At 32.6% G+C, this 14,851-nt stretch overlaps 3 protein-coding genes across 3 annotated transcripts; 1 reads left to right on the forward strand and 2 right to left on the reverse strand.

Moving 5' to 3' along the window:
• Nucleotides 1-2,508: 2,508 nt before the first annotated feature.
• Nucleotides 2,509-5,737, forward strand: LOC107366133 (innexin inx2). Its single transcript, XM_015933701.3, has 2 exons — nucleotides 2,509-2,923; nucleotides 3,389-5,737. The coding sequence occupies exon 2, from the start codon at nucleotides 3,549-3,551 to the stop codon at nucleotides 4,638-4,640; it is 1,092 nt and encodes a 363-aa protein (XP_015789187.1). The 5' UTR covers nucleotides 2,509-2,923; nucleotides 3,389-3,548; the 3' UTR covers nucleotides 4,641-5,737.
• Nucleotides 5,738-5,895: 158 nt separating this feature from the next.
• Nucleotides 5,896-7,663, reverse strand: Gint3 (GDI interacting protein 3). Its single transcript, XM_015933700.3, has 2 exons — nucleotides 7,217-7,663; nucleotides 5,896-7,129 (listed from the first exon to the last, which is right to left on the reverse strand). Exons 1-2 carry the CDS (start codon nucleotides 7,517-7,519, stop codon nucleotides 6,188-6,190), a joined length of 1,245 nt encoding a protein of 414 aa, XP_015789186.2. The 5' UTR covers nucleotides 7,520-7,663; the 3' UTR covers nucleotides 5,896-6,187.
• Nucleotides 7,664-10,930: 3,267 nt separating this feature from the next.
• Nucleotides 10,931-14,581, reverse strand: LOC107366220 (uncharacterized). The gene is made up of 2 exons (XM_015933806.3): nucleotides 14,374-14,581; nucleotides 10,931-13,074 (listed from the first exon to the last, which is right to left on the reverse strand). The coding sequence occupies exons 1-2, from the start codon at nucleotides 14,482-14,484 to the stop codon at nucleotides 10,993-10,995; spliced, it is 2,193 nt and encodes a 730-aa protein (XP_015789292.2). The 5' UTR covers nucleotides 14,485-14,581; the 3' UTR covers nucleotides 10,931-10,992.
• Nucleotides 14,582-14,851: the final 270 nt, after the last annotated feature.

Raw genomic sequence — 14,851 nt, forward strand, 5'->3', positions numbered from 1 at the left:
AATTGAGTTAATTTAGCTTTTCAATTATTTAGGTAAATGGTTAACCTTGGCTTAAATGATTTCCCATTTCAAAGGTAAAAAGAGTTTCAACAAACTTTCTATGAGATTGCATTTTTAAAATGCATTACAACTGTCAAATTTGAAGTGATCAATATTTATGTAACTAATTAAATGAAGAGCATTAAATTGTTACCAACAATAATCAATTGTCACCATTAAATGTGTATCGTCACCCTTTCGTAAAAAGACTAGCCATGATTGTTCGCCATCGAGTTGTGACCTTTTCACTTTCATTATTGCACTATTTTCAGCCGTTCAAGATTATCATTGAAACATTTACCAGTGTTTAAGATGGAATCAAAATCAACTAATCATTTGATTGTAACCAAGTCAACTCAATTATGAGAAGATGATAAAAAAGAAATGAGGAAAATAGCATTACAATAAACATCTTCATGTTCAAATACGTTACCATTGATAAGATGAGGCAAAGGCAAACTAATCAAACATGGTAATCAATAACAATTAGCTAAATGTCTCGATCTAACACTTGAGAATTGTCTATGTTGTAAAAAGCTGATTGATAACGATTTTTAAACATTAAAATGAACAGTAAACCAGAAAAATAAGACGAATAAGGAAAAGTGAAAACGCAAAAAAGGCTAACCAGAAATGAATCTAAAGATTGAAGAAGCGCTCATTTTGAAGACCTTTTTGCTTTATTTTTGTTTCTGGTTAATTTTGGTTAATTGTTGGCCTGTTGTCTGTATGGGAATTGAAATGATTAAGATTATAATGTAGCTATTATTTTGGTTATTACTGTAAGTCAGTTTAGTTGCCGCTTCTGTTCACATAAAAGGTTTTACCAACAGTGAACCCAAAGTGTCACAGGTCTAAACCTATTTTACCCATTGTTGAACCTTTTTTTACTTTTTAATTTACCTTCTTTTGCTACCTTTTTTGTAGTTAATATTAAATATATCTTTAAATCTTTATCCTTGGTTGGTAGTTGAAGCGATAAGTGATTTGGTTACCGGTGAAGTGTCGCAAAAAAGCAACCAGAAGATGACTTATGACTCGCTCTGATGGTAAAGAGCAAGGTCAATATCCCGAGCTTTAAGGTTGTCTCTTTTTTTTGTCAACATTTATGTATGTATTATGAATAATACGGAATGCATGGCACATAGAGAAGTAAACATTTTCTGGTTTAATCACTAATAATTCTTGAGATTCAAATGCTCATGATAATATGATGATAAGGATGTGAGTTAAAGGTTAAAAGAATAAGAATCTTCTTCTTTCTCTTTCCTTTCTTCTGTGTATCTTTTAAGCTCACCCTCACCTCCCACAATTATCATCTTACCTTTTCTTCATCGGTCCGTCAAGCTACGTCCCAATAGCTTCTAATTGTTTCTTTTTTTCTTCTTTGATTTCCTTTCTTTTCTCCTTCACTATCATCAACATGATCATCTTCACCTTTTTTGTTTTTACTGAGCATTTTTTGAGCGTAAAAATGTCCGCTTTCAACGGTTTTCTTAAACACAAAATGACTTCCGTAATTATAACCTTACTTTTTTAATGAACATCATCTTTTTGCATCTCTTTTACTCCATACAAAAAATGTGTTATAATACTGTTTCAAATCATCATTATCCTGGGATAAAATGAACAAATTGCTTGTAACCTGGTAAATTACAAGAATTAATTGAACACACAAACTGAATAAAGAGTTAAGATTAACCTTGAAGATATTAAATATCAAACATTAATTCACTTTCAGAGGATTTAAGATGGCCGATGAGAGATTTGGTAAGAGTTATTATACAAAATGGAAAGGCCTAACATCAGGTTAACATTTTGGAGACACAGTTTGTTTAATCAGTCGATTCAAATTAATAGTTGTTGATTGTCTTGTTGATCAATTATTCAATTGATGAAACACACAATAAAAAAGAAACAGTTGAGACGAAAAAAAGAAATATAAGATTGAGAATTGAAATGAAGAGTAACTTGAGAAAATTTTGAGATAAAAATTTCAAGACAAAAGTAACCTTTTACTCAACTCTAAACTATTGAAATGATGCAATTGTTATCTTACCTTTTCCATGCTGAATCAAGAGTTTGTTGTGTGTTGAAAAATCTGTGATAAACTCAATGAATTCAGCATTATACCGGTCATGGAAATGCCAATCAGAGACTTTGATCAGATAAAAAATTAACAAAAACGGGTAAAATAGCCAAGCCATTTTGGTCTTTCTATCTTCTAATTCAATCTTCTCTTTCTATTTTCTTCTGTCTACCTTTTCATCCTAAACATTCCGCCTCATAACTCTCCTTCTTGCTCTCTTTCTTGAATAGCCTCTTCATCATTACACCACTCCCTCTCCCCCTCTAACTATCTTCCTCTTCCTTTCAGCTCTTTCATTTTTCTGTCTACTTTTTCCCCTCTTTTCCTCTTCTGGTTTGGTGTTGGAAAAACTTGATTCTTAACTTTTCTTGTTCTGTGTTAATCAAAGTTGGACCAACAACTCATCTGGTGAAAGCCAACAATTTTTTGCTCAACATCGATATTTCTCATGTTGTTTCGCCAATATTTTGATTGTCATCATTACATTAATTGTAATTACTTTTGTGTTCGTCAACATTCTAGGTCCACCACCATCTTTGGATTATTTATTCCCATTAATTTAACTTAACCAACGGAATATTTATCTACAAATCTTTTTTTTAAACAGACCAATCTTTGTATCAACTTTTTTTTATCAAACTTATTCCAACTCAAGCATCTTATTTTCAATAGACTGTGTGCCTTAAACTTGCCTTATTGGATTATTTTCATCAAATTTGATTCTTTTCTACGACTGTTAACTACATTTTATATCATCAAATAATTTTTCACCATCAAGAGTTGTACTTGAAAAAGGTATTCATTCCGACTTCTTGTTTCCCTTTTTTCTCTGTCTGTGTGTTCATTTCTTTATTGATACATGTAGTGTCAATATTGCAATGCTATTAATTATTGTCTGAATTGCTCCTTTTCCAACTCCTATTACTATTGTTAAAATCAATTCTTCCAAGTGTTTTACCTCATTCCATTTCCCTCTAATCATTGTTTCATCACTAACATCATCTGTTGCTCAAAGTTGCTAGTTGCATAGATTTTGAGAGTAAGAAAAAAGTTTAATCAATTTATGTTTAACTAATTTTTTCTGTTTCTCTTCCTGATTTATAATTTATTCTGTTCCCCCAATGGATTACATCAACCATGCTTGTAAATCATTGTAATCAACTTTATCCATCACCATCGACATCAAAATCAACACCGCCGTTGCCATCGTCTACCATTTTTATTTCATTATCAACCAAATGATCTCTCCTTCATCTATAGGAAGGAGAAAGACTCTTTAAGCTTGCCCGTTCTTATTTTAGTTTAATTTAATTTAAACTAAACTAATAGTCTACGGAAACTTATAAATTACCAGCAGAAGGAAAGAATATTCCAGTCCAATTGAATATAAGGCAGCTACAAGCACTACCAAATTTAAACCATGGATCAGCTATTTAGTAGCCTTAAAAGTTTCATTAAACCACAAACATGTATCACGGACAACCCTATTTTCCGTTTACATTACAAATTCAGTGTTTGTATTTTGGTTGCATTCAGCATAATGGTAACAGCTCGTCAATATTTTGGTGATCCCATTGATTGTATTTCCCGTGATGATATACCAAATAATTTATTGGATACATTTTGTTGGATTCACACAACCTTTTCCATTGATGAAGCTTGGTTTAAAAAAGTTGGTTCCGAGGTTCCCTACCCTGGTGTAGATAAAACTACCGATGGAAAGAAAAAGATTTACCATGCCTATTACCAATGGGTTTGCTTTGTTCTCTTTTTCCAAGCTCTTTTCTTCTATCTTCCCCGTTATTTTTGGAAAACCTTTGAGGGAGGCAAAGTTCGTAACCTTATTCTCGGACTAAACAACCCAATCATCTCAGAAGGAGATAAAAAACGCAACCTTGAGCTACTCGTTGATTATCTCATGCGAAATTTGAAGCATCACAATTTCTCCTTCTACATGTATTGCTTGGCTGAAGTTTTAAATCTTCTCAACGTTATCTTCCAAATGATTATGATGAACCGTTTCCTTGGTGGTGAATTTCTTAAATATGGTATCAATGTTCTTGCCTTTTCGGAATGGGATTGGTCTCTTCGATATGATCCAATGATTAAAATTTTCCCTCGTCTTACAAAGTGTACCTTCCATCGTTATGGTTCTTCAGGAGATGTTCAGAAACACGATGCCATGTGTATCTTGCCAATCAACATTATTAACGAAAAAATTTACATCTTCTTATGGTTCTGGTTTGTTTTCCTTTTCTTCTTGACCCTTGGTAATCTTGTTTACCGAGCATTGACCATCGTTTCATCCAAAATGCGACTCAGCAAGGTTCAAACAAACTGTCGCCTAGCCAGCCGAGATGCTCTAGAAAGTATACTTAATAAAGGTGATATTGGAGATTGGTTCCTTCTTAATTTACTTTCCAAAAACTTGGATCCAATCAACTTTAGAGATTTGGTGAACGCATATTTCCGTCGACTTGAAGGAGGAAAAGCTGCTGATGCTGCTATCTAAACAAAGTAAAAACACAAAAAGTACCCAGATTAAGATCATCATTGATTCAATGTGTATCTTCATCTGTTATCATCTTCCTAACTTGTAAAAGCTCGTCATCATCGTCATCATCATTGAGAAAAACAAAAGGAAATATCGTAAACATAGTAAATTCAAATGATTACAAGGTTAAAATTGAAAGAAACAAAATCACTACCAATTATCAAAAAGAAGATCAAAAGAAGTGCTAATTATGTTTTTCTAGGAAAATCGAATGATTCTCAACTTTTCGCAATAATTAACAATTTTTCTTTCATCATGGATCAAACAAAAGAATACCCACCAAGAAGAATTTGATCAACGAATCAACCGTTTAAGACAATGTATAAAGATCAAATAATCAAATATGCCAGCTAATCAACAGCAGCAATTCAATAGCAAATAAGTCATAATTATTTTTAATGATGGTATTTTGGATGGAGAATGTCAATTTTTTAACCAAATTTACCAACAATTTAGCAATACCAGATAGATTTCCTATCGACTCTTTTTGTTTGCAATCAACTATGCAAATCCAGTCAAATCAATTTTGTGGGACCAAACAGTAATGGTTTTATTTCTTCGTCACATTCTTCCTTCAATCAAATACCAACGAACTTAATAATCTATTAGGACCATGTCTGCCTTTTTTGCACAAAAAACGAATTAATCAATTTATACATTATTACGACTTATACCGGTTAATGAACAATTGACTCAAACATGGAATCAAAAAGCTCACTTTTTGCTATGTTGCTCCATTTTTTGTAGTTTCTACAGTTTTAAGAAGAAAATTTAAGAAAAAAGAATGATTTATATACCATGTTACGACGATTCAAATGAATGTTTATTTTCTCTTTATTCAAGCAATTCAATCTTTGGATCTTCGCTGCCTTAATTTAACAAAATTAATTCACCAATTGTCTTTTTTGCTATCATTCTGTGTTATTAAAGATACAATCAAGATGCCTTCTTACTTTAAAAGAATGAATATCAAAAAAGAATGAATTTGTCAATTGTTGATTACATTCTTTGTATTTATACTGATTATTTACCATTAATATTAATATTATTATTGACTATTGACTATTACATAAATTTATTCACTTAATATTTCGCTTTATTCAATAACTAATTTCTTTGGTCAAAAGATTAGCACTTTATTGAAATATATTTTGGATTGCACAAAGTTGGAGAAACGAATCTCTGAAATAAGTTGAACAACAGTGATTTGGGATTGACTGATTTGAAACAATACTATTTACTTAAATGCCAATTCGAGCATCATGAAAATTTACAATACAATTGATTCTTGATTGAAGGTGAAATTGGAAAATAGTTGATTTATGAAAAATTTGAAAAGTCTTATTGTCTTGCAAACGATTTCTTGCATTTATTTACTAATTCAATGTTTTTTCATTAGTTGATAAACCATATGATACAGTTGAAACAGTGAATGATGTAAGACAATGAAGGCTAATTAGATAGGTGATTGTTGCTTCAAATATTACACCTTTCAAGCTCATAAATTATTCCATAGGTGCATTTCGTAAGCGTTGATAAAATGTGACTTTCGGATAGAAATCGAGATCAAGGAATGTTTTATCCCAGTCTTCAACGGGGATTGTCTGGGTTCCACAAGTTATATCATAATTTTCTATATCCTCCATAGAATGATCATCTTTTAACCATCTAATGAAATCGTAAAGAGTTTCATTTGTTCTAAATGTTGCTTCGATCATTTTGAAATCCAATCGCTTGTATCTCAATCTTGTATAGCGTGATTTTGGTTTTCTGGTGATAAATCTTTCTCTCATAGCTTTTGTCATAAGAGTTGATTCTCTATCAGCAATCTCTTTACGAATTTGTTGCTCTCTGGTAAGTTCATCTTTAGTCATCTCAAAAATTTTGTCATCAAAGTTAACATTAGGTGTATTTAATCCATTTAAATCATAAACACAGGCTTCTCGATCTACAATGATAGGGAAAACAGCACTGGTTGTGAGAACATCCAAATAATAGAGCAATTTCTCATCCAATCCATTTTTAGAGTCATTGAATATAAACCATTCACCATCCTCTGAAAGATTGAATCCGATTCCAGTTAAGAACTCAAGACCTCCATTCGCGGAGAGAATTTTGGGTTCAATTTTGATTTTCCTTAATTTTGTGAATTTTGCAAATGCCTCTTCATCTTCAGTTCTCAAGTTATTTAAAATCGCCTCCAAAGTTGAAATGCACACATTTCCTTTTTCTCTGGGGTTGCAATTACGTATCAAAAGAGATCCACAAATTATCGGGTCTTCTCCAAAATTTGATTTAATTTTTTCCATAATTTGCTCCTTTAACGAAGCTAATGATGAATATTCGACTATATCCAAATCGGGACAATTAAACTTATGTGCATCATCCTCATTGATTTTCTCCTCAGGTTCAGGCTCAGGTTCAGCTTTTCTTTCGTCCTCAATTTCCTAAATATGGAGAGTAAATTAAAGGCAATTAATTGACAAGTTAGACAATTACCATTTAATAATTAAAAATACCTATATACAAATTACCTTTTCTAGAGGCGGTAGGTAAGACTTAGGAAATTTCACTTTAGATTTTTCCAACTGTTGGGCCTGGCGACGTTCTGCAGCCTCAGCTGCAGCTGTCTTAATTCGTTCAGCAGAGGCGGATGACGAGGCCGGAGTCTCTCTAGATGATGAAGATGAAGCTTGAGGTTTAGATGCAGATGCAGATGATGATGATGAACGTTGAGCGGATGCTTCCTCTTTAGTACCAAGCTTATGTCCAGGAGGTGCATTCGAAAATTTGTAAGATAACTTTTTCTTGCTAAAAAACTCTTTAATGTTCTTCATTTTCAGCAAAATAGATGGACCCCACAGTAAACACAAAGAAAGATAATGTTGTATAATAATCACTTTATCTTCTAATTAGCAATAATCAAATCAACAGAATCTTTAACAATATGAAAATAATATAAACAGACTTTCAAACATATAACCGGATTTTATTATTTTTACGGTTAAAGTATAAAAGCGTACGGAAATACTCGATACAAAAAGTAAATCTGATAGATATTTGAGTACAAAATAACCAAGCGTATTCAAGAAGCGGGAATGTTAAAGAGATAATATTTACTGTTGATTATTGCATCAAAACAGTTAAAAGTTAATTATAATCAAACTAAAGGGTTTGAAAAGTATAATCTTTCTTATTTTCATGTAATTGATATATTTGTCTTCATCAATTAGTAATTTTATAATTCTTAATACTTAAATTAACCTTTATCGAGACCATCTGACAACACAACCATATGTGTTACATTTATTAATTGTAACTTTGGATTATCACAATACTCAACCCTATTGGAGGGCAATCAGTCAATCTATCATTAAACAACATTGATGCTCATGGATTCGAGTTGCCCGACTATCATTGTATCGTTTAATCAAAATTAGTTAAATTGGTCTTCGTTTGCTTTTGAATCATTGAGAGTCTCAATTTAAGACTCAATGAGTCGATAGTAAATGTAACAGACTTTTTAGTTACAAGTAACTGGTTACTTAGCTAAAGGCTAAAAGGTAATCAATTCTGACTGTAAAACCGGTTCTCTTTTGGTTACATGAATCACGAGATTAACCACCGAAGTTTATCAATAGATAATTCAGTGATTGAAATGGTTTAATTGAGCTTTTATATTATCTTGTAATAAAATATTTGTGTTGCAATACTTAATATGACTCGTTGATTTATTTGTTGATAAACATTGTAACTACATTCCTTTGGCTTGAATCTACTTTAGTGAATATTCATATCAATTTTCGTTTATTAAATATACGATATTAGATACATTTTAATTACCGTTCATCAAAGATTTTAAAATTTTCAAGTTTTACTGAACCATTTAGTTATGCATTTACTGTTCCTAAATAACAATTTCTGGGTCTAATGTTGACATCAGGAAAGTCTACTGTAGGTCATTTTAAGCAAAGGTTTTGTTTCATTTTGTTTGTTCATTGTGACAGTCTGAGTCGATTGTAAATTCAATAAAATTGGATTTAACTGATGTCAATCATAGACCTTGATAATGCACTGAAACTCGCTGAATCTGATGAGATTATGATACGATCCAGGAATTGGAGATAAAGTTTGACTCATTCGCTGTAATCGACTCAGCTGAACAAATTATGGCTTTAAACAGACATTAACCTTTTCAGCGCATTGGTTGACTTTGATAACAACTAGCTTCGGTTTAGCTTTTTTATCAACATTTGTAGCATCTAGAGAGTTAGTAATCAAGCCAACCAGTCAAATTAATCGCTTATTTTCGGATAAAAATCAGTATCTAAAAGAGAATTGATTAACGGATTCAAAACTTAATAATTTTACTGTTAATTTACAATAATTTTACAGTATTTAGCTGAAGGCCTTCACTCACTTTGATTAAAATCTTGGCGTCCTTTACCAGTATGGACAAGTTGGTCCACCAGAGCCCTATGTTTAGATTGAAAGTGATTATAAAGCTAATGGAAGTGATTAACAAAAGATTTCATGCCTAATTGAATGTTCCATTAAAGACTTCTCAGGTGATTAAGTGAGCTGTGAATGAACATGTTTCACGTTATATAATGAACACTCTTTCAAAGGGGCTCAAGAAATCAGATAAAGAAACCTATGACGCTGGTCATGATTTACGAGTCTTGATATCATCAAGGCTGGTGAATAGATTTATAAAGAACAGAAAATCTATTGCGATATAATCTAAAGAAGAGAAAAAAATGAAAGGAAAATAAAAAGACTGCCGCCAAAGTGGATGTATTATAAAAAATACCTGGCAGACCTCGTTATCTGAGCTGCAAACCAGAACAGAAAGTTTGAAATTCAGGAGGAGTTGAAAACAAGAAATGACTTGATTGAGTGCACAACTATAAGATATTTATTTAAGGATGAATCCACCTCAAAGGCAAGAATCAAACTCAAAAATCTAGTTACAACCATGGCTTTTGTGATCCCATTTACAAAGAAGGAGTTATTTCAATGGCTGAGTCTCTCTGGAAGAGAAACATTTCAAGATCAAAATGTTGCAAAAAATTGTTGGATAATTAAACTTATGAATTGAAACCTTGAGATAAAACATCAATAATTTTGGGTATAAGTTGATTTCAATTAGATTTTAATTTTTTACAAACAAAATATTGAAAATTTTGAAGGCACCAAATGTACATAATCAGCTTTGATCCTTCTTGGGTTGATGAAGACAGTGTAATATAGAGGTAAACAAAACCATAGATACAGGTGAATTAAGACAATAACAATGATAATTAACTGAAAATTTTGCTCTTTTAAAATTACATTAAACTCCAACCAAAGTGTTTTTTGTATCAGGAACGTGATTTGGTTTAATTTTTTTTCTGCGTTTAATGCCTTGTAAAGAGGAATTGTTCATACAAATCAACAACAATGAAATTCAAAGTGAGAAAAATTAAAACTTACATCAATTTTCAATTAATATACAATTTTAATCAAATTATAGCTCAATTTAGCTGTTTGATGGAAACACCAAAATTGATCAAATTAGTTTGTAGCCAAAAATCTGCTTATTAAAAGTTAACAATAATGCAGTAAAGAGATCAATGAGTTTGTGTAAAATGTTTTAAATTTCATTTCTTGATTGAGTACAACTTGTCACAACTGAATCTCGAAGAAGTCACGAGGAATTTTCTCAGAACAATTGGATTGAATAGCAAAAATAATTCGAACCAATGTTAAACAACAAAAATTTTCCATAAACAGTTATAACACATTAATTCCGATCAATCATTATGTTCATAACTATTCATGAGTAATAACTGCTATTGGAGTTGCCGTCACAGTGCAGACTTTTTTCCGTGTATCTTTCAATAGACCAATCGCGATCTATTTCGTTAAGTCATAGATGAACAGAATCCATCAATAAATCAATTCGGAACATCTCTAGTTTCAGATATTAAACTATATCTATGTTCCACTTATGTTCATGAGTTGCAATATGCCATAAAACCATTAGTACATCTTTGTTGAGAGTTAAATGGCGCAAAAAAAGATAAAATTATCATTCCACTTTCGTAATCCTGAATCTAATGTTAATCTTACAAATATCATACAATGTTGCACTGTAAATGCGGCAGCCTGCACTTGAGAACCTTTTAAATTCGCAATGAAATTTCCTATTTACTGCATCTTTTCTCCATGAGTTCACTTTCATCATCCAAGAAAATGCACCAATGTGGAAATAACTTCTTTTAATCATGCATTGATCAAAATCAGTTTTTAATAACAAGTTGTAGTTTTAATTTTCAAAATAATTGATGAAATCAAAATCATTTTGATCAATCAGATCATCAAAGGTGTTTTGGGTGAAAATGGATGATTGTTGCTGGACAAACGAGGCTGAAGATGCTGGTAATGTAGAGTAATTGGTTGATGTTTGGTTGACAAATGAGGTTGAGGAGACACAGTTGTATGGTGATCCTGGACTAGGACTGGCATTAGGATAGGCATCGGTCAAAATGGTATTGGCCATTGTATTGGTAACCGGTGATAAGGAAGGCTGATCAAGATCAGTATTTGGTGAGAGTGAAGTTGTATACTGTAAATTAGTTAAATCAGGCAACGATCCGGTATTGGCAAACGAAGGATGCTGCTGATGGTGATTAGAATGAGAATGAGAATGATTATGATGTTGATGTTGATGATGCTGATGGGAGTGGTTAAGATGAGGATTGTGAAGATGTGATGAATGATGATGAATATTGTTGGAGGAATCTTCCAAAGTTTCAATTGTTATACCAGGCACTCCACCAGTTGATTTAGGTCGAGAATCGTTAGGTAAAGAAGCTGGCAGTAAATTTGTATTGAAAGGATTGTGATGACTAACGGTTACTTCATTGGTTGAATAATGATGGAAAGTCGGATTTTGAGAGTTGATTATGTTTGCAGTCTCGGAGTTGTTATTGTTAGTTTGATTGGGATTACTATTTAATACAATTGAATTATCCGAATTGTTATTAGTAATTATGTGCGAAGAAGACAAGGTGTCTTGAGTAAAAATGTTTTGCTGTTGCCCATAAGGTGAGGAAGGTGAAGATGAGTAGCTTTGATTTTGTTTACTATTGTTATTATTGATAATGGTAGTTGTATTGGTAGCATGATTAGGATTACTATTCAATACAATTGAATTCTCAGAATTGTTATTAGCAATAATGTGCGAAGAAGACAAGTTGTCTTGGGTAAAAATGTTTTGCTGTTGCCCATAAGGTGAGGAAGGTGAAGGTGAGTAGCTTTGATTTTGTTTACTACTGTTATTAGAGTTGGTTGTATTGGTGCTGAATGAATTTGAGGTGATACAGGTAAATGGAGATCCTGGACTAGGGTTGCTCTCGATACTATTATTGTTATTTGGATAAACTGATTCGGTTATAATAGTATTCCTCATTAAACTGGTAACCGGATTTAAAGTTTGCTCGTCAAGATCAATAGGAGTTGGAAGTGGTGCTGGAAAGTGTAGCGTTGTCAAATCAGGTAACGATCCAGTATTTGAAAGTGAAGATGATGGGTGCTGGACACTGTTTTCATTGATGATATTGTTATTGTTACTAGAACATGATGATGATGACGATGAATCCTCTGGTGTGGGTTGTATCGTTATACCAGGTACTTCACATGATTTAGGCCGAGATTCATTGCACAATGAGGCCGATAAAAGGCTATCATGATTGAGCTGATTGGTTAACATCTTTGTTTTTCCAGGATCCCAATTTTGAGAGGCAAACACCATTGGATACGGATCTAGAATATCATTGGGATTGGCAGAATTGTTAATCGTGCTATTTGGCGGTAAAAGTGTACTGTTGGCGGTAAAAGTCTTAGTTGTTGTATCAACTGTATGAACTGTACTACGGCGAGGTGAGCTAGCACCACTGTTAGGTCCTGACGGGGATAGAGGAGAACCAGGTTGATGTAAAGGACTACAAGCACCCATTTGTTCAGCCATCAGTCCCGTCTGATGGAGAGCTGAATCTGAGTTAGTTCGCCGCCAATTTGTATCCATTGGAGGACTGAGATAAACAGGTGAATAAGGAGAGGAACCACCTCGACGCTGTTCATTATATGACGATCTATGATGACCCCCACTGATATGATGGTGATGTGGACTTCGTGGAGATGCATTAGGTGATGGATGGCGTCGAGCAGGATAACGACCATTCCTCATGTCACCGAGATCATTTAAACAGCCTTTTAAGTCAATTGTGTTTCTCTCTGGAGAAGCACCAATGCGATTAACGTCAGGCAAAGATTCTGCGCGGTAATTACCAACACTGGGGTTGATATGCAAATGTTGATTTTTGTTAATGGTTGTATGATTGTTCCGCTGTGGGGCAAATCCAATTTTGGGGAAGGAGAAAAAAGCGAAAAAGAAATAAATAGAAACAATTAGCAATTGATAAAAAAACTCTAATGTTGTAATGATAGGGGAAAATAGGTAAATTGGTTGGTCTGAGAAAATAAAAAAAAATTACTTTTACATCGGGCTATGAGCAAATCAAACAAAAAAAAATCACATGCGAGCGAACGAACGAAACTTTCTCAGGATAAAATTTTCTTGTTTTTCTTGTTTTTCTTCTTTTTTCTTTCTCAGCATCTTTCATCAACTTTCTATGCAATTATTTGTGTAATCAGGTTTGAAAGCTGGATTATTCATGTGTGTCGAGAGAAATCGAATGTGGATAGGAAAGTTTATTGATAGAAGAGCAGGGCAAAGATTGATAAAATTAGGTCTATTCGGGTCATAATACGGATGTTAAATAATCCCAATAGAGCAAAAAGCCTTCAAGGCAAAGGTCATCTTTCAACAGCAAAAACACATCAATTTAGATAGTTCATTAATTCATGCTTATGTTAAACAGTATTTTTATTTCTACCTTTAACAAGTTGCTATCAATACTAACATTGACTTGAAAAGTGGAGAAAACAGAATAACGAGCAACAAGTGAGAGAGTTTTCCCAAATTGAAATGAATCAAAGATTCGTCCAGAATATCTTCTTCAAGAAAAAAGGGGGGGAGAAGGCCTAAACAAAACAACTTTATTTTTGGAACAGGCTTCAATTGTAAACAGCAGAGATCAAAGAGACAAACTGAGTGAGTGAGTAAGCAGGAGAGAAAGAAAAGAACGAGAGATAGAGAGAAAGAGAGAGAATAAAAAGGCTGAGAAAATACTGGCAATGGAAAAATATTAGACTATATTAGAATAAATTATTAATGACAACAATTAGATGTGTACCACTTGATTGGCCAATATGACAAGTAACAGAATCATTTAAGATCATTTTATCTTTCCCTCTATCATTTTCTCTTCTCTTCTCTCTCGCAAACTAAACAAATCTCCTTCGTTCATAATAAAACACTATTTTTCACTCAACTACCTCCCCTCTTTCTTCATCTCTGATCATCATCACCATTATTTTCTTCAATTTCTAACACGCATATATATACACATACACTCATAGATATATATTATATATAAATTTATACAAAAAGAGAGAAAGAGAAAGAGATGTTTACAACCGAGAAAATCAAAGGAACAAGGAAAAAGGCTGTCATCAAAATATATATATACATATATATATTTTTTTATACAAGTATAAAATGTATACACATATTACAACTTACCCGAGTAGCTGCTAAGACATCATTCATGATTTGATCAAAAGCAGCTTTCTCCTCAGCTTGCTTTTGCTTCTGGATAGCAATTTTTTCACTAAATTTCCGTGGATTGGCCATAATTTATCTGAATTAGCGAAGTTAATTATGAAAAAGAACGCAAAAAAATAAAAATATAAAAGAGAGAGCTCAACATTAGCTAACTCTCGATAGCACAGAAACCACGTAAAACATCGCAAACTAATTTGTTTCTCAACACAATAACCAATAGAATTACATTATACACTTTTTCAGCCAATCAGATAGAGAGAAAATATTGATACAGGTGACATCTTTCAAGCAACAAAAGTAACACGAAAAGCGTTCTGAAATTTTTTACCATAACATTTTTTTCTTCTGCTTTAAATGAGTTTTTATATTAATCAATGTAATCATTAATCATTTTTTATCTCATTGTATTGTCTTTCTAATCAACTTTTACCTAGGT

Source organism: Tetranychus urticae, chromosome 2 (assembly GCF_039701765.1).
Source record: "Tetranychus urticae isolate SD_2017Ah chromosome 2, NJAU_TeUrti_SD_1.0, whole genome shotgun sequence".
Classification (NCBI taxonomy): Eukaryota; Metazoa; Arthropoda; class Arachnida; order Trombidiformes; family Tetranychidae; genus Tetranychus; species Tetranychus urticae.